The sequence below is a fragment of the Archocentrus centrarchus genome, chromosome 7 (genome assembly GCF_007364275.1).
Source record: "Archocentrus centrarchus isolate MPI-CPG fArcCen1 chromosome 7, fArcCen1, whole genome shotgun sequence".
Classification (NCBI taxonomy): Eukaryota; Metazoa; Chordata; class Actinopteri; order Cichliformes; family Cichlidae; genus Archocentrus; species Archocentrus centrarchus.
In genome coordinates, this window is record NC_044352.1 from 25,755,866 (window position 1) to 25,776,754 (window position 20,889).

General features: G+C 41.2%; 1 protein-coding gene across 5 annotated transcripts in view; it reads right to left on the bottom strand.

Annotated features, from left to right (window-relative positions):
- sema3b (sema domain, immunoglobulin domain (Ig), short basic domain, secreted, (semaphorin) 3B) overlaps positions 1-20,889 on the bottom strand; it is an 80,882-nt gene that overhangs the window by 21,214 nt on the left and 38,779 nt on the right. For 2 of the 5 annotated variants that reach the window (XM_030732873.1, XM_030732869.1), the window contains exons 1-2: positions 8,076-8,800; positions 767-1,294 (exon numbers count right to left, since the gene is read on the bottom strand). In XM_030732873.1, the coding sequence (XP_030588733.1) occupies positions 767-959 (193 nt within the window). In that variant the 5' untranslated portion in view covers positions 960-1,294; positions 8,076-8,800. Of the gene's footprint in view, positions 1-766; positions 1,295-8,075; positions 8,801-13,551; positions 13,655-20,889 lie in introns of those variants that run through there. The other 3 variants (XM_030732870.1, XM_030732871.1, XM_030732872.1) reach the window with 2 other exon arrangements.

A 20,889-nucleotide genomic window follows, 5' to 3' on the forward strand; every position in this document is an offset into this window, starting at 1 on the left:
CAAACACACAAAGACCATATGAGTGGCTGAAATACAGCCAGCAATTAAGCTTCGTTGCTAAAGTAGCTAAAAACAGTTCCCAGGATTCTATTTCCACGTCAAAGTAGTATTTTAATAACCAACTAACTGCACATGCAGCTTAATCAGGAACAAAGTTACTCTCACTGTTACCACTTAGTTGTCTTTCATGTTTCAAATAAAACTAGAATTAAGTCTTTTCATAATAAATGCTTCAAGTTACCTTCTGTTAAAATCTAGTCTCAGCTGTGCAAACGGCCTGCAGTGAGCTTCATGTCCTTGGCCAGTTCATTCAGGCTGTAATTACCAGCTTGGTTTATGTGGTTGTGTTGGGCATTGAGCTGCCTTCTTCTAACATACAATACCCAAGATGAAACACAAAACCGTGCTACTGCATGTTTAAGTGTGTATGTGTGTGTGTGTGTGTGTGTGTGTGTGTGTGTGTGTGTGTGTGTGTGTGTGTGTGTGTGTGTGTGTGTGTGTGTGTGTGTGCATCTGCTTGTGTATGTCTATGGCTGTGAATCACAGCAACCGCAAATTACAGTTGGCTACTGTTCAGCAGCATATACTTTGAAAAAGATATAGCTGAATATTACACAAACAGAGAAAGTGTGTGTGTGTGTGTGTGTGTGTGTGTGTGTGTGTGTGTGTGTGTGTGTGTGTGTGTGTGTGTGTGTGTAGATACTTTTCTAACTATTATGGGCAGGAGAAATTGCCTTTTTTTTGTCCTCAAAGCTTTTGTTCTTACCTTTGTATGATAGTTTCATGCGTGGTGAGGATGATGAGGAGGAGGAGGAAGAGGAGGAAGATGAAGAGGATGAAGAGGAAGAGGAGGTGCGGGTCATGGTGCTGGAGGATGCATGGGCAGCAGCCAGCCCCAGTAGGAACAGAGAGCTGCAGGTGACCATCGTGGCCACCACCATCATCATCATGGTCATCATCTTGGCAAATTTAAAGCAAACTCCTTTCTTTGAAAAGCTGAGAGTCTGTGATATGATTTATTTGTTCAATTTTGAATTTATTAACAGCTTTACTTGTGTTCTGGTTCTGATTCAGAGTCTTCAGAATCTGTGTAACAGAAGCAGGAACCGGCCTTTTAAAGACGTATTGGAAGGATCCTTAAAATGTGCCGTGGCTTCTAGTTTCTCCTCTGCCAGGCTTCGTTTGAGGGTCTTAATAATCAACGTAACGTCGTTCTCTTGCGTTCTTGAAGGATGATCAAGTTCACCTCTCGCATCAGAGATGGGACAAACACATTACACATGGGCTCAAAGACCTGAAAATAAAGACAGAAAAGAAGAGCATTTAGAAATGTGCACTGCTAGAATACGTGCGCTCATGCCAGGGATGCCCCCCATATGTGCACGCACACACACACACACACACACACACACACACACACACACACACACACACACACACACACACACTGCTGTCTGAGGTATTTTTAGTCAGACTCAGATTGATGCTCCTGCCAGGCTATGTTAATGCCAGCCTCCAGTATGGCAACAACACTATAATCTCTTCACATTACAGCAAGACCCAGGGACAGTATCCAAAGCACACACACAGGCACACACACACACACAAACTCTGACCATGGTGATGAAGACTGTGTGTGTGAGATAGAGATATGCTTTGCACACTGCCAAGCCAAGCACAATCTCTCCATGTCTGTGGCACTGCCAGCTCAGAGACACACATACACACCCACACCCACGCACTCGCTTGCTCACACTCCTCCTTGGTCTCTCCACACTGGCAGACAGTGTCACTGAATGAGATCTCTTCATTGCAAGGGACTAATGAGCCGACAGTGATGAGGATGGATGAATGGATGAGCACATCAGCGCTTAAAACAATGTCACTTGTGAGTGAGTCCAGCCACACAAAGTGAGTGACTGTTGGCTTTTGCTTTGAGACTCTGGTATCAATATTGAATTACACAGTAATACATAAATGGCATTACAAGTGATTCAAAGTGTTGTTTTTTCCATAATGTCATTTACATGTGGCTTCTATCATGCTTTTTTTTCTTTCTTGGTCTCCTGATGTATTGGCCTTGCTGAACTTAATGTGGCAGATTTGCTACTGTTTCACAAAATTCCCCAATAATATCTCACAACACTACCAGTGCCAAAGCAGGAGGGAGGTCAGTGGTTTGTAAGCCTACATGTATATGAACGCTGTGCTGTAAAAAAAAAAAAAAAGTGAACACACACCTCTCTTTCAGTACTTTGGACTCTGCAGCCAGCAGGAACAATAAAGCCTTTCAGCAGAAACAGTCTCCTTTATTATATTGCACCTCACAGTTGGCACTCGGTAATGGGCAGACAGTTGGCTATTCCCCTCTTTTCATTTTCAATCTTTTCTTATTTTCCTCCTTCTAACAATTACCTCTATCACTCCCCTTCATCTGTTGTCCTCTTAAAAAACCCCTCTTGTGTCTTGGCAATAAAATCAGCTGTTCAATAATAATGCGCTCTTTACTGCAGGCTGGATCTTCCTGTCCTGACTGGGGCAATATTAGACATAAAATAACAGTGTCTTTCTTTACATGGCATACTTTAAATAAGGGGTAAGGCCTAAAGAGATTCATGTGGATATATTTAAACTGTACTTTATTGCTAGTCATATGTTGTTTACTGGAGCCAACTCAGCTGACTATGTAGTGTGCTATATATGAATGTAACTTGTTTTTTGACTAATAACTACAAAAGATAATTCAAGAAAGAAGAAGATATCGTATCAGTCAGAGCAACGAAGGAGACGGGGATTTAGATTTGGCAGTACGGCTCTTTTCTGAGACCCCCTCACCTCTCTATATAAAACATGCTTACGCATCCTCAGGATCCATCTGAGACTTGTCCATAGGATGTGTAGAAGGGTACCAGCTCAGATGATCTGCAGAGACTGAACACTCGCCTCGGTATTTGCTTTGTCACAATAAATGTTTTGTGCATCTACAGAAGTGTTAAATCTTGCATAGGAACTGGAGTAACTCAGACTAGTGTCCAGAGTTGAAACATCATGCTGCCCAGGTTCAGAGAGGATGACTGGGTGAAGTGCTTTTGGCAGAGGCCTGTCATCATCATCGTCACTGGCAGCATCATCATTAAAGCGTGCCACCTTTCAAATATTCGTTTTGTTCTAAGCTGGGACAACCTTTCAACATTTCTGGTTCACGTACCACTGAAAGCTAAAGGAATCCCTTTAAAGCACACATATATCCCAAGATGAGAAAATACACACATACACTACACACACACAGACCCATCCAGGCTGTTGGCACAGAGTTTTATGAATAATGGAGCTATTGAAGCATAGAGACAGGAGAGCTCTCATAGGCTCATGGCTCCCAGGCCACAACACAACAGGACAGAGCTTAACAGGAACATAAACTTTCACATACCCTCCAGTATCCAGTATACACAGACATTTGTGAATAGACAAAAGCGTACATGTGGGCCTTGAACCCAACACAGCTTGTAATCCTCTATCTTAACTCGCTGTTTTAGAACTGGAGGAGGTCTCGGGTGCGTTTACAGATGTTTGGTGGCTCAGGTTTGAGGAAAAAAAAAAAGTGCTAATTCTCCCAGGTTAAGAGAGCGATCATAAACACACTAAACTGTGCTGATGTGTGTGAAACAGAAAGACAGGAGTACGAGACTCCGCGCTTATGCATGCTCAAGTTTCTGCGCTGAACTGCAAAGATGCTGCCGTATTTCAAGGAGAAGGACATCAGCACTCTCATCAGCTGCAGCTACGTGACACACGAACAGAAACGCACGAGCACAATCCACGTCACAGTCCCTGGAAGTGACAAGAGAAGCAGTGAAACTCTTACATTCCTGTTCGCTGCTATAAAAGGAACGACTGGTCCCATTGTTCCTCTGAGACACCCCAAGCTGTGGGCTGCAGTGTTTCTGTGCGTCCTATAAATCTGCCTTCATGAGTTGAAGAGTCTATTATTGTTCCTTGCACATCTTCATCACATAACAGCCCTGAGCAGGCACACACACTTGCGCATTCATATACATGGGTGCAGGAGCATATATCCTCATCTAAAAACCCTTCTCAGCACTTAGATCTGCAAACACACACACGCACATGCAGAGACACACACCAAGTCCTTGCATGCTCCATAATGGATCTTAATAAAAAAAGCCATTGGGCCCGCTGACACTTGCATTCAGTTCAGCTTCAATAGACATGGAGCAGCAGCATGCCAAGAGGGAATGGATTAAAAGTAAAGAGAAAGACAGAGAGAGAGATTCTGGGGGGAAGGTGGGAGGCAGGCTGTCCTGTCAAAGCCAGACTAAATTGAGACAGGCAGACAAAGCGGCCCGCCTCCAGGGTGACACGGTCTTTTCAGAGTGAGGTTAGAGTGCAACTTTACTGTATTGTATGCAGTAATGAATAAATGGGGATCTGCAATTTAACCTGTAGACCTCGTCTAACACAGGTCAGAGTAGACATGAAGAGCAAAGCCCAGAAACAAGGAGGGTCAGATATGTGAAGAGACAGGTAGGTGACAAGGAAGCAAAGACAAATAAAAACACGAGGGGAGAATGACAGAAGGAAGAATGAACAGGTGACAAAATGAAGTCGAGAAAGAAGACAAGAAGTTGTTAGCAGGCTGGTGCGATAGCAGAATCACAACAGGAGTCGAGGGTACAGCAAAAGGATAAGTGACCAAAAAAGTGCAAAGGAGAACACAGAAAGAAGCATGTGAAAAGAGTAGAAAGATGAATTGTGGATGAAGCAGTAAGGCCAACTGAATGAAGGGGAGGAGAAAGGAGAATTATAAATCTAACAGGAGGGAGAAAGGGGAGGGGAGAATTGAAAAGGCAGGGGAAGACAACAAAAGAGAGAACGTGGAAGGAGTGAACAAAACAACAGGATATAGACGTTTCTGTACTTCAACCCTGCAGCCTGCCTGCATGCATGCAGTCTTACAAAAAAAAAAAGAGAATGCAGCAGAGGTAGGGAGGGAGGGATGGAGAAGAAAACAAGTGAGGGAGGAGGTGATGGAGAGAAAGGAGCCAATTGTTTCTCCCCTAGGGGAAAAAAGAGTTTCCCTGGCCTGTGAGCAATAAGTCTAAGGCTCCCTGCAACTGAGAAATGAAAGGCCCGAGGGATGGATGGATGATGAGGAAGAATGAGTGGAGAGGGTGAGGAGAGGAGGGAGGGCTCTGGGTTTTACAGAGCAAAATAGCTGCAGCAGCAGGTAACTGGTGGCTTTTGCACCAGTTAATTTGCTAAGGGGGGAACAGATGGGACAAGCATAGGATAGAAGAGAGTACAGTAAGATTTTTTTTAACTTTATATGTAATTCACAGCTCTCATTTCAAATCTGTCTCTTAAATATTGTGTTTTACACACAAGGGAGGTATGAGCCACAAGAATTTCAGCCAGAAGACTAAGGTTGGACTCCAATGTAGGACTAATATTCTTTCACGTAGTTCCATCAAATTTTATGACTTTTAACTGTTGTTTGGTGAAGATTAGCTCCCCCATCATGGTTAGATTTAAGAAAACATCTTGATTTTTTTTTATTATCATTAATCACAGTAAAGTTTTCTCCCCATTTTCTTGGGTATCAGGGTGATGAGCCCCATTTTATCTGCAGTGTATTATTTGATTGGTTTTCTGACAGCAGAAGATCCGTTTTTCTCCAATATTACTGTGAATACAGCTCCTTTATTCTGTGGCTATTTATAATTTTATGTTTAATGTACTTTAAAAACAGAGCTGAACTGTGAAAGTGAAGGAAAACCAGAGGGAGCAGAGTGGAGAAGAGTCGGGATAGATGCACCGAGTGAGAAGAGAGACAAAAAGAAGAGCGGTGAGGTGGGCAGATAAATCCATGTAAGGAAACAGCAATGCTTTCCATCGACAGAGTAAAGGCCAACAGGAGTTTTGAAATCGTGCGACCACATAAAAGAGTTAATTACATTCTTATTAAAATGTGTCATTTTGACCATAATAAAACACATCTGAAAGGAATTGAAGTTGGAAGCACAAACGTTATGCCACCAGCTGTTTTCCTTCTGGTTATTTACTGCTGTTTTAATCAACTTCAGAAACTGCTTTGCAATAAATTTGATTTGTGTATCGATGAAGCGATCATAATATGAGTCAGAATGCAAAGCACTAATAGTCTGTGTCACATTATTATTATTTTTTCTGATTCCTTAGTTCCTTAGCAGATTAGTCACTATTAAAGAAAGGGTATTCAGCATGTAGCTGCGACAGGCTTCTGTCCCAGCTAAAGCCTGTGTGCTATTGAAGAGCATGGCTCAGTTTCCTAAGAGCATCTTAGTGAAGCTTTACTTTATTGTATCTTGACAAGTACTGCACAGTGGTATAGTATAGTGTGAGGATGCAGTGAGCATATAAAACCTGCCGTTTAATGGCATTCCTCCCTTGGCACGTAAAGGAATACCATTTAAAGCATTGTTGTGTTTTGAGTCAGCTCTGATAAAAAAAACAAATCCGCAGGTTTTGTCTCATTTCAAGAATCAAAAGGAGGAGCATGGAAGCAGAAAGTCTTGGATATGCGAACAAGGCAGGTCGATGCAGGGGGTGCATTGCTTAATGTAAATGCTGCAGACTTTAACAAGCAAATTCTCAGGAGTCATCTACATGAGTGCAGCTGTGACAGTCATATTGGTTTGTGCCATAACAGCATTTTGCTTTTTCTGGGAGGGACAAAGAGGTGAGCAGTGCCTCATTTCCCTTAATAACTAGAAAAGTAAACAATCATTCATAAAGACAGACCACCAATAGTAAGAAAGTAGCAAGCTGACATTATGTGTTGTGTTATAGTCATTATATAAATGGTCCATAAATAAGTTGAAAGTACTTTTACACAAGAAAACAGGGTCCAAGGCTTAGTCATAAGCAGTTTACAAAAGAATTTAAAAGCACAGGATCCACTGTGGGACGCAGCTCACAAGTCCAGCCTTACTTTCAGTGTAAAGTATTGGGACGATGCTCTTTACAGGAGTAAACTGAAGCTTTACACGCGCACATTTAAAACAAGCAAAGTAAAGCAGCTTTAAGCTAAAAAGTGAGCACCGGTCTTTATGGGATTGAAGCTGAAACATACTGATAAAGAAAAGCGAAACAGTCTGAAGCAGAGTCTCTGGTTCCTCTGAAAGGGTGTAAGTGAATGAAGGCGCTGGGGAGGTTATAGCAGTCTGCTGGTTGCTGGTACTGAGCCATCTGGCCCAGCATCATAAATGGAAAATTTCCCAGTCTAAAAAAAAAAACCCATGGCTAGCATTTATTCAGTTTGGCTATTCTTATTATTCAGAGCATGAAGGGAAAAAAAAATATTGAAACTGCAGTAAGAAAAACTTGCTAATTTGGTGTATGATACTCATGCTAGTCTCATTCACGGTGATGTGTAGCTTTTCAGTCTTTTATCAGCTCTGCCTGTATTGTCAGGATGGAAAGAGGCCACTGGAGTGATGGATAAGCTGATGTATTACAAGGAAGAAATATACTTATTTACTGTGGGAAAATTGCCTTGTGGTCAATCTCTCATCTCATGCAAGAAACTTTGAAATAAGAGATAATGAAGGAGTCACTAAGGCGAGGGCAGCCTGCTGGTTGCTGGTAGCTATCCATTTGGCTGTAATAAACCCAGAAGCAGCAGTAAGGCGAGACCTTACAGAGCAGCCTCTGGTCTCCTGACTGGATCCGCTCCAAACTGCTCCCAGAAGAAAGACAACTCACTTGACTTTCTCAAATGAAACAACAGAGCAGATTTCAAGCAAACACTCTGAGAGAAAGCCCACATGTCAGCAGCATGACTTGTAGAAAGATGTTTTATTTTGTAGTGGTGCAGGATTAGCTGTGGTGCACGAGGCCGTGTCACAAGCACAGCAGTCTCAGTAAACCAGGAACTTAACAGCACAGCAGGAGTCATTATCCCATCATAATTTCCTCCGTAAATTTATCTTTGAAAATGTATTCCACTAAACTGCACTAAGCATTTTATTGGCTTAAATGGTGATCCGGCTGGACCAGAGTCCAAATGAACTTACCTGCCTATCCGTTTCCAGGGGAACCAAATTCCACAGGAGTTCAGCACATTCCAGATTGGGATCAGCATCCACCTGAGCCCGACATGCCTTGGACAGCACAGACAGTCTCCATTGTTACAGCACTGTTTTGCTTCTCTTTAACTTCTCATAGTCTTTCCTATGCAAGACAAACAAGCTTGCTTATACACAGAAAGTGCTGTATACACACCTATTCACGCTCACTGAGTTTTTGTCCTGTGCTTCCCAAACATCCATTCTCAAGACGTTTCATATCTGATTTCAGCAAGAAAGTACAGGCAAGTTACGGGATAATGAGAAAACAGTTATTGCTGAATTTCAGAATTTAACCAGACTAGAAACCGAGAGCTTAAATTAGCGAAGCAGGTGGAAATTCTGTTTTAAAACATGATTAATTCCAGTTATGGGAATGGTGCCTGAACAGAGCGCGAGAACAGCAGCAGAGTCCCGCTTTGGTGCAAAATACGTCCAGTGAGTCTTCAGAAAGTCCAAAAAGCAGCTGGTGTGTAAGTTGAAAAGCAGCAAAGTGAGATCTGAGTATTCCCCTGTCTGCAGTCGGCTCCACTGATGAACGGCTGCACTTCAGCTCTGCTTACAAAAACACACAAACCAGTGCGCGCACACAAAACTCTTCTTAACACATGCATGCAAGGAGTTCACACATACACAGAGTTTTCACAGCAGCTGAGCAGAGCAGACTTGCTCAGAGGCAGAGCAGGCTGGAATAATGGACTTAATTCAAGAGACACAGAGAGAAAGCGAGAGAGGGAGGGGTTGAAGAAAAGGTGGGAGGTGAGAGGAGGGGCGTGGAAAGGGGCAGAGACACACACTGTGTTGTCCCCAGTGTGTGTGTTTATGCTACTGTATATCTGTGATGGGACCTGGGTGAAATGTTTTCTTTTTTTAGAGTCTATCATTACCACATTGTCAACATATTTTCCACTGTTTCAGGTTAAACTGCTTCCACTTATTCTACAAAGCCTTAATGCAGCTGTTCTCAAACTTTTTCTGCAACCCTACAGAAGCCAAAAGCCACACCATCCAACCCAGGTTCACTTTTGGTGAAATAAAGGCCACAACTCCAATAAAAGTTAGATTTATTCAACCAAATAAGTATAACTATAAGAGTATACAAAGTATACTCTCTGTTTGCCCCAACCTGAATCAGCTCTCTACCACAATATTGTGGCTCACCCCACAGTTTGAGAGCTACTGGTCTGACAGCTTGAGCCATTTGTGCTACCAGCTGTGAGTACACCTCACTAATATTCACATAACAGGGACAGACTTTTCTTTTCACATTCCTTTTACATGACTATTTTCTGACATATTGTTAAAAAAAAATCTGTTACTTCTGGTGTCATTTCATGTACATAATGACGCATGTTATTTGACGCGGGCAGTGAAGCAAGTTAGCATTTGACCACTCGTCATCTCTTGAAACTCGAGTGTATGTGCTGTGAGACGTGACTTGACACTTACTGCGAATGACTCACAGCTTAAGTTTACTGATGCATTTAGATAACAGAACAATTAGGATTCAAATCACTATAAACACACAGAAAAACAGATTAACAGATATATCAAAATGACTGAGGCTGATGTGGACGCCACGTAGGCTGATAAGCCGCTGCACCTACAGTAAGAGGGTAATTGGCATACATTTATAGCGCATGCGGGTTTACATCATCCTGCACACATATCAAAGCTGAAGTTTCGTTCAACCATTCATGACGCCTGGCTGTTTGAACACACAAACGCATGCAGTGAGGAGGAAAGTTTGTTTAACATTTAAAACAACATTAAAATATGTGTCTTCCCATTTTAAAACAGCGCTGCATGAAATGTACGTCAGGTTTAATATAAACTGTCCTGAAGTTTTAAGTTAAAGAATTCTATTTGAGACTTTACAGGTGGACTGAAAAATGTATATTTTCCATAAGATTTAGAGGGACATTCTTCAGTGTGGTGGGTGCTAAAGTGTGTGTTTTCTCTCTCGTTGTGGTCAGCCTCTATATAGTGAGCTACAATGTATTCCTTTGATACATTTCACAAGGGAAAATGTATAAAAGCATCCATTCAACTAGTCAAACTCCTGCAGCACGATGCTCTGTCCATTCAAACAGTATGGTCAGTACATCCCAAATACTCAAAGGGAGCATCGGAGCTTTGTGGAGTTTTGCCACTTTCCAGGCTCTTTAGTAAGCAGACTGCTGAGCTTCTACAGGCAACTTTCAATCCCACTTTTGAGAATTGAGTAAATAAACAAACTTAGCTCAACCTACTCTTGAGCTAAATTATCTAGAAGAAGGCATCATGTTTTTTTTTTGTGATAAGTAACTAAATGCAGAATCTGTTTTCATGGACGTACAACACTTCCGGTTACTGCTGGTCAGCTGGGAATACCTTTCTCACTGACTTATAATATGATTTCTACCTGGATCAAGAGTTTCCTTCAAGAAGTCACTAAAACATAAAGTTTGGAGTTTAACTCACATGTGTTTGCATGACTGCTGTTAAAGCAGACCTCAGAGGACTAGCTGCACATTTGGGCTCAGCTAATGTAATTTCTAATAAACAGATCAATTTTAAAACGTATTAAATTTTGAAGTTTCTGCCAAGACAGTCCAAACTGTTGACTCGCTAACTAGGTGAGCAGAACCAGAGGGGACCACTTCTTTTGGAAACCCTCTAACATGTGAGGTTTTGTTTTCCCAACAGTACACTTCATATGTAAAGAGGTCTGTAGGGCCTGCTCAAAGTGTTGCACTCATGGTCATATTGTGTTGTGCGTCTTCTCAGTTGTCCCGCTCCTTTAGTCTTCATTCCAGTCACAGGTGCAGTACTGCGCCTGGCAACCCTGACCCATACACACTCACACTCACACTCACACTCACTCTCACACACCTAGATTCCCCCTTTCACCAGGTCATGGGTCTCACATTAGGGATTCACTGAAGTATCTGTGTGTGTGTGTGTGTGTGTGTGTCTTGTCTGCCTGATTGCTTGCAGTTTTACAAACAATGCACACTTATCTCCAGTGCTTTAAACACTTTCAGGCATGTTGGCATGAGTACAATTAAAGCTATATGTATGTCTTCAGCCCACTGCCTGCCCCCTGCTGACCCGTCTGTCATAAACCAGTCTGATGTCTCTACAGACTGTGCAGTGAGCTCTGTGACCCAACAAAGGCTTTTGTTCCAGCTGAAGCTTGTGAGCTATTGAAGATGAGGGCTCAGTTTCCTAATAGCATCTTAGTGAATCTTTGTTTTATTGCAAGTCACTGAACTGAAATGATTTTTAGATTGCAGCGGGATCCCCATCAGACAAGTGTCTCCCACGGATGAGTCTTCACTGTGCTCTATAGTGCCGTGAAAAGTATTTGGCTCTTCCTGTTTTCTGTTCTTTTCCATATTTGCCACACTTAAATGTTTCAGATCATCAAACAAATTTTATTTTTAGATAAAAATAACCCAAGTAAATGGAAAATTTAAAAGATGATTTTGTTTATTAAGGGAACAAAACAATCCAAACCTACCTGGCCCTTTCTGAAAAGTTAAACTATCAATTAACTGTTATTTACTACATTTTGGGGAATGTTGAGTTCAATTTCACAAGCCACATACAGGCTTGATTACTGCCAGACCTCTTAAATGAAGAAATCACTTAAAAAGTGAAGTAGACTAAAAGATCTCAAAGAGTAACACACCATGCTATGATCTAAAGAAACAGCTGAGAAACAAAGTCACTGACATCTACGAGTCCGGAAAGGGTTACAAAGCCATTTCCAAGGCTTTGGGACTCCAGTGAACCACAGTGAGAGCCGTTATCCACAAATGGAGAAAACTTGGAACAGTAGCACCTAAAGCACCCAGAACAATATCTAAAGAACTGCTGAGCAAAAAGAAAACAACGGCTCGTTTCACATTAGCTGAAGAACATCTTGATGATCCCCAAGTTTAGGGAAAATTCTCTGTGGAGTGATGAGACAAAAGCTGAACAGCATTTCATAAAAAGAACATCAGTCCAACAGTCAAGCATGGTGGTGGTGGTAGTGTGATGGTCTGTGGCAGCTTTGCTGCTTCAGGACGACTTGCTGTAATTGATGGAACCATGAACCATGAATTCTGCTCTACCAGAAGGGGAATGTCCGCCCATTAGTTTGTGTCCTGAAGCTTTAAGCTTTATCAGGTTTAGGGGGCAATCACTTTTTCACACAGGGCCAGGTAGGGTCGAATAGCTTTTTACCCTCAACAAATGAAACCATCATTAAACCATCATTAACTATCATAAAACTGCATTTTGAATTTACTCATGTTGTCTTTGTCTAATATTAACATTTGTTTGATTATTTGAAAGTGTGACAAATATGCAAAAAAAACCAAACTAAGAAATCAGGACAGGAGCAAATACTTTTTCACTGTCAAATATAGATAAATTCAGGAAAATATACAGTATTTTGTTACAACAAAAGGGTTTGCTTGAGCTAAAGTGTGTTAATTAGGTTATTTCGTAAGCCGAGAGTGGGGTTTGGTTGTTTATGTAGTTGTAGTTTATGCTCAGATGAGCTCACATGACTGCAATAATTGGGCTACTGTACATATTTAAATCCATGAGTATGAGTATGTATGATGTACAGCATCATAAACCATCAGCACCAAAGAAAATAAAATCATAAAAATGCATCTTCAGTGTGTAAATATTCTAGAAGACATACAGTGGTTATTTTATGGAAACAGTTCACTCAGCTTTGAGAACAGCACTCACCTTTATGTGGAACAATGTGTGCACAGCAGAAGGTAACAGCGCTTTTTGGCAACTTCTGTTTTGGCTTCTTACTGTATACTTACGGCCAAACCCTAAAATAGGCCTGTCAGGTACTTAAGATTATTTGGTAGCGTTAGGCATCCACACTACTAATATTAATGTAGCGATGAAACATTTCTGAAGGAAACTGTAAAAAAACAAAAAAACAGCCAAAATCAAAGAAAACTGCGAGTGCCTCCGTGTTGGAAGGTCACACTTCATTGAAGTTAATGGCGCTGTACTAACTTTAAAAGGTGCGGCCATTAGCATGATCGCTGAAGGAAGCAGTGTGTTGCTGTTGGAAGAAAATCACTCAGCCAAATATTAAATCCCTGTGGTATTTCAACAATCTTTCTATAAAATGCATACGTGTTTTAATGCAGCAGTGAACTTCACTGGTCCTTGGCTTCAAACAGTAGGACACATTATAGCCGTGTCCAGTTTTAGCAGCTTTCTGTTTCAAAGGAGAAGGCTGGTGCTGGCAGGTAATGCATTTTAGCTCAGTTATTAGGACACGGCTTTTGAAAAATCTTAATGGATTTGGTGAATTGTCACTAAACCTTCACACAAACTAAGACTACACAACTAGTTAACAGATGGTCAAGAGTGTTTATCTCGAGACTGGAAAGTCATTTAAGCAGAAATGCCTTACCTGACTATAGATGAAGACTGGTGAGAAACCCAGGATTAAACACACTGCACTTTTTGGTGTCCACTGCTTATTATTACTTCAATTCAACCAGTCTGTATACAGCCATCCTCCTAAGCGACTCTTTCAATTTATCTGCAAACTGAGATGAATTTGCACAAGTGCATTACACTGTTGCTGCACCCTGATGTGGAATGTTTGGAAAATCCAAGAGGACAGATGCACAGTCGGATAGATTCTTCAAGAGCAACAGAGAAACAATAGTTTCAATTGGCATGCATTTACAGTGGACTGACCAAACCCGTAAAACTGATCTGACACTAGACAACTGCTAGTGGCGTTGCATTATAAACATTTGCTCAACAGATGCATAAATATGCAGGCCAAGATAACATGGCTGCAAATGTAGAGCATAAAAAATAGCACTGACCACAACCAAGAGTCTTTTTCTCTTTGTGTCTTTAGGACCACGCCGTGTGTGTTGCACACTTACCCAACATAAAACAAATTCCAGGATTAAGTGGATTATTAACATCATTAAAACTATGGAGTCCATTCAGCCTGTTCTATCACCATACTAATCTTATCTATGTACGTGCGTGTGTATGAGTATGTGTGCAGTGAATTTATATTTTAAAGCAGAAGTTGGAGCATTTGTCAAGCAGTGGCAATTAGTTGCCTCCATGACTATCAGGGTGAACAAAAAGGCATTTTGACAGTTTTGCTGCAACTTGAAATGAAACAAAGACGATAAAGAGGAGAAAAAAAAGCAAACATAGAGAGCAAAAAACAGATAATAATAAAAAAGTAAGTAGTCATTCAGTCTTGTCTTTCTGTTCATGCTAGCTATCTATCTATATAGCATTAGCTGCATTATATGTGCCCCAGTGGGTTATCCATGACACGGTCCCCTGACCTTCTGACACCACAGGGATTACAGGGGCCCCAGTGGGAAAGTGGCAGGAATGAAAGAGAGAGAGAGCGAGAGAGAGAGAGAGTTACAGTTAGAGAGATGCTAGGTTTCCCTCGGGGCACAGAAACCTGTAATCCTCCTTTTTTCACTTTGATGTAATCACACCCAACTGAAAGGATGAAGGGGGCGGAAAGTGGACTGGGGTGGGTGGGTGCAGGGACTGACTGTGGTGCCAGGAGGCTCAGTGGTGGGACGCACACACTCTCACAGGCATGTAGTCACACACCATCTGGTTCAGAGGGTCATCGGGTGGATAAGACCACCATCAAACATAAGCACGACTCTGGTGACACATTTCCACACACACATTCACACAGCGAGCAGGTTCCGGAGGTCACCGAGTGGATTATAGCACCTTGCATGACCAAGGCTTTGTCTTTTTCACACAAATATACACTTACACATATACACACCTCACCAGCAGTATTTCACAGTGGATTGCACATTGCTGCACTAGTTCCCACCACTATTAAACCTAGTTGTCTAATCAGAAGATGACCTAGTTTTACTAACTGTGGACAAAAAGCTAAAATAAAACACTCAAAGAATTATTCTCACAGCTTTGATTGTGACAGCTGCTATTTTGCAGTAAGACGCGTGTCTCAGTTTTTAATATAATTATAAAATTTTATGTTGTGCCTTCTGTTGTTGGATTGTCACTCTAACAACAGAAATACTGTATTACAATGAATTAGTTTGGATCAGTGCTCAGACAAAATCAGACTAAAGAATCTCTTCTTTATCAAATATAGACAAGTGTTACATGTGTCATATTTACAGGCACAGGGTGCTTCTGAGCCAAATGTTCCACAGAGGGCCCTCTAATTCTGAGCTTCACTTTCATCAAAGCTGTGCTGTCGGTACCCTGTTGCTATTTCGGAGGAAAATTCAGCAGATCACAGCGAGGATGGATAAAAGACAGAAAACAGGGAAATCACCTACTTAAAGACAGTCTTTAAACTTCAGCCCGCACACAGAGAGCGCAGTCAAATGCACATTTTTCAGAAGCCCGCACACAAATCGGTGTCTGCATGCCATCAAATGACCCCATGAGTTATTTTTATTTATACAGAAGGCTTGAATTTATTCCTTTAATATTTTGAACACGTTATGCATATCATGCCTGTCGCGTGGTCCATTTATACGGCACATATGTCTCTTCCTTTTGTGACTGAACCAATGTATAATTTATTCTTCAAGTTCAATGTGAATCTCTGTGATAAAAGTGGGGATGCAGCTTCCAATGACCCGATACAGCAGACAAGATCAACAAACTCTGCTTTCAGCACACAGTTCTGTTGCTAAATATGTTAGTGGATGTTATATATTATTATCAAAAGCAACTCTGTAGGTCAACAGTTGTTCAATAAAATGAAGAATATTAACAGGGAAACCCTAAATGCACCAGTGGCTGCAGTGGGTCTGGAATCTGTGGTATCATCTCACAGACATGTCTTTTTATTAAAGTCTCCCAGTTGACAAGCTGTTGTTAAACCACTGGGATTTAGAGAGACTTGGATTTGCAGAGACAGTTTTGCTGAAATGTAGGCTGGCAAATAGGGAGCTTGTGAACACACACACACACACACACACACACACACACACACACACACACACACACACACACACACACACACACACACACACACACACACACACACGCAGATACTGCAGTGCTACTGTGCTGCCTCATTAGGACCTGAGACATGATAGCAATGAGCAGATCCAGCGAAATGATTCCTGATCCTGATGGGCACTGATCCAGTCGAACAGGCCACTGTCAGCATGTTCAAGGATTTATCACACACTCACACTAACACAGCCATATCAGGGGCTGTTGAAACATTAGAATGTGCAGTTATTAGTGTGACAGTGTGCACATGTGCCCCCCCCCAGGGAAAATCCAAGACAAGCTTAGCAATGAAGAGATTTAATTAAACCTTAGTGGTTTCTTCTCACATAGGTGCTTGTTTCAATATGTAACATTTATACTGTACATGGGGCTGGTGTAGCACAGGAGGTAGAGCTGGTTGTCTACTAATCAGAAGGCTCATCCTTCCCTCGCTCCTCCAGTCCATATTTCAAGTGTCCCTGAGCAAGGTACCAAACCCCCTGTTGGTTAGAAAGTGTTTGAAGGCACAGAATAAAGTGCTGTATGAATGTCTGTGTGAATGGGTGAATATCACTTGTAATAAAAAGTTATGGCTCAGTTACACTACAGGAGAGCAACCTCCTTGCAACTAGGAAAAAAAATCTGTGGTTTTACTGAAGTTTTCCACATTCTTGATTGATTGCAAGTAGATGGGCAATCCGACTCAGACTGACTGCAACCACTCTCAGACAGATCGGCCTTTAATTTAATTTATAAATGCAGACAGGTTGCCGACAAATTTCAATGAATCTGAGTCAGCCTGTGCTGATGAGTGCAACTCACCTGTGACAGAAACTTGTTGTATTCTGATTATATTCCTACATACTGTAAAAGATTGGACAGTGCTTGGGTCATTTTGTGTTAAATCTCCATCCTGCAGCAACTGTGTCACACAGTTAATTGCCGTATTATTACAAACACATTGCATGTAATTGAAAATTTGACCCCATTCAATCACAAACTGATAGCAGACTGATAGCAGAAGACTGACTCTGTGTTATTGCAGTTTTATTGCAGTGTTGACACACTAAAGTTGCCTTGAAGCAGGCAACTGATTTCAAGTGGTCACAGGCCTGGCCCCTTTCTTCAAAGAAATACACAGTTCATGCCAAAGTCTCCAACCACTGTATAAAAATGTATTCTAATAAAGAATATTTAAAAGTTTGTTTTTTTCTACTGTGACACTTTTGCTTTTTAGCATTTCAATTAAATCTTGAACATTAATAGTGAAACAGTTACATGTATACTGTAGGCACTGAAGAATTGTTTCTATTTATCATACATACTGTTCTGGAGGCAAAAATAATCCTACTGCTTGGTTATATCTTACAGAAGCAGTTTTTCAATGGAGCTTAATGCAGCTAACCACATTCTTAGCATTATATCCACGATTCAGCTTTTATGCGTTTGTAATCCATTCTCCAAATTCTAGTTTCCAAGATCATGCGTGCTACACGCTGTTATTTTCAATACACGTTATAATTTTTCACAAATGTTGCCAAAAAAACAGTATAAATGCATTACAACCTGTTTTTGAATACCTTACACACAACAGACATTCACAGACTGTGTAAACCTTAACTTACAGTAACTTTCCCAAAGCTTGGCATGCCAGACTCAGAGACACTCCCAACGAAGTGCTTCAGCTTTTCATAATCATAATTTTACTTTTAAAAATTAGGCAGTCAAAACAGGTGCTCGCAAACACTTGTGCGTCGCTCTTAGGCAAACACACACACATATATTTCTCAGGTGCACTGACAGCTGTCTGTGTCTGGCAGGGAAGAGAAATCCCCACCATCAACTAGTAATTGAGGATAGTTAGAGGGGGAGAAGAAAAGCGTGATGAATGAATAAATGAGGGGGTAAGAGATGCAGGAATGGATGAGTGGAAGGTTAAATGAAATTTCATAGTCATACAATTACTTATTAAGGCCACCCATAACGTACCTGTAAAGTTATTTCTTTTAAAACTGAAAATGAAGAAAGCACCATGACACGAGTGTCCTTGGTAACTAGCCATCTTAGATTGAACACCCCTCTGTAGGTGCAGCACTAATGCATTGAGAAGGGGATGTTTTCGCACCGTACGGCCACTCATCAACACAGGCAATTGTTTGATCTAATGCAGAGCCAAGCTGGGGTTTATGCCGCAGGAAGTCAAATGATATTTATCTGTGATGTTGGACACAAATTTTGCTTGTACAGCAGAGCTTGTAATATTCAAAAACTAGAACGTTTCAAGTCCTACTGCCTGTCGAAGTAGTTTCAGAAAAATACACAGTACAGGGGTTCTCTGAGTACTGATGACTGAGTTCTAATTTAGGGAGCCGGCAGTTAAAGTCAGCAAAGGAAAACGTGTGCCCATTAAACTAAATCAAATCCCAAACTTTACTTATCAAAGATTATGCTGCCAGAAAGCTTCCCTGGCAGCACAAGAGAACCTGCACTGTGTGTTTCAGGTTATATTCATAACCTGACAAACATGAGTTAAGGGGGCAAAGTTTGACACAATAAGTGTTGCAGTGCAATAAATGTGAGCACTAGTGATGGCCTTTACTTCCCATCATACTTGTGTCACTTGAAAAGAATATACAATAGTCACATGTTGTTACTATGCAGTGAACACAAATTGACCTTTCAGTACATTTAAGCTGCTGCTCTATGTATACAGATGATACAGTTCTTTGCTACTCTACAGAAACTACATCAGCAACCCTACAGTAAGCAGGCAGGATAAAGAGAGCTGTTTAATTTATCCCTAACCTTCAATAACTTTGGGCTATTTCACGAACCCTTCACCACTTGACAGTTTATCCCTATGAGAAGGGCTTCAGCAAATGGCTGGTACTGGTAACATGTGACAGCAACAGAAGTACCTGCACTCACAGTGATATTTAAATCTGTGTCCACATCACTGGTGCCACTAAATGTTCCTTTAAAGAGCAGCTTGATGTCTTTGCACAACAGTCGTAAAACCAAAAGAAAAATGAACAAATAAAAGTTACATATGCAAACTGCTGTCTCCTGCATGACTTTGATTTACAGCTTGTAAATCCCTTAGGTATGTAGACAGGGTTGCACTGTTAAAACAGAAGCATCCCATATTGTTGCAACTGCTGCAACACCAAAGGACACCTTGTTTGTATCTCAAATATGCTAATATTTGGCACCCTAGGAATCAGAACAGGGTGCATGATTCTGAAGAAATAATGTTAGCAAGCTTTTAAAATATATCTGCTGCACAGAAAAAGCAGGGTCACATCCCCCTTTTATTCCGCTGACCTGCTGATTGGCAAGGCCCACGTCTCACAGAAACAAGAATTTTACAAAGTCATAATGAGAATTAGCAGAAAATTTTCCACATGTTCAGGATTTGAATGGCTCTCAGATTTTAAGACCTTCTACAAACCCTGAACAGAGAACAAAAGATTTTTATCATCGTGCAGTAGAATGGCAAGCCTATTAAGGAACTATTGGGTCCATATTTATTCCAGACACACAGCAGGGCAAATATAAGTCTGTCAGCCAGTCTGACACACACACACACACACACACACACACACACACACACACACACACACACACACACACACACACACACACACACACACACACACACACACACACACACAGGACAGTGAGATGTGTGTAAGTATGTGTGTGGGTGAAAAACTTGAAAAAAGGTCTGCACTGACTTTTATTTTCATCTTATGCCAAACTCAGATAAAGATAGAAAAACGTGTTCTGCTTTAGACAAAAACATGAACTCAAGATGTCCAGTCACAGCTGGCTGACAGGAGGCACTGCTGAAGAACCACACAGCAACTTGGAGTTCAGAAAAAGCTACAAATATGGTGCATCTGCATGTGTCTGTTATCTTGTCATCTTTGTGCTGCTCTGATTAGCAAATAAGTCCAATTTTTCCTGCCTCATTCATGTCTCCCAACTATTTTAAGACGAAAGTTTATGGAAATACTGCGATTTCTATTTTAATCGGAGTCTGGTAGTTTATTCTATTTATGGTGCTAAAGTTGGTAAAATATACAAGGAAGTCTTCAAATACAATGAAATTATTTCTACACCACAGCATTTGTCGCCAGGCTCCCTCCAAGCCTCCTGCTTGAGGTTGCAGGTAGCCAGCCAAGTGGAGGAAGATTAGTGTGTTCTAAGGAATAGGCTGTCTTAACCAAACAAACTGTCGTTTCCCTCTGTTTGGCTTAAAATCTTCTTCTCCTTCCTCCCCTTCTTTTTGTCCCTCCTGCTTCTCCTCCCCTCTTTTCGGAGCCAACGTGTCAAGAGGAAAAAAAACAAAGCTGTTTAAACTCAGGACTCTAGCAGGGACGCTAGAGAGAGGAAAAAAAGGAGAGGAGAAAGGTACAGGGGGAGGGAATGAAGATGGACTGATAGGTAAAGAAGAAATGTTTAAATCCTGTAAAAAAAAAATAACATTTATTCCAGCAAATTGGTTAATCCTCTGTAGTGCCATCTTGCTCCAAAAATAGGTAAGCATAAGTCTCACTAATGATGCAGTTCCAAAGGTCCAGCTTTTATGAATGCCATATTAAACTGAATACTTTTTCATAGCTGAAAGTCCACTGGTTCAGACGAAACCCTGCTGTTTAATTCTCTTTTCCTGATATCATCTCACCACAAGAAACGCATCTCAACAGTAAAGTACTGACACTATACAATGGGATGATATACTAGAAACAAA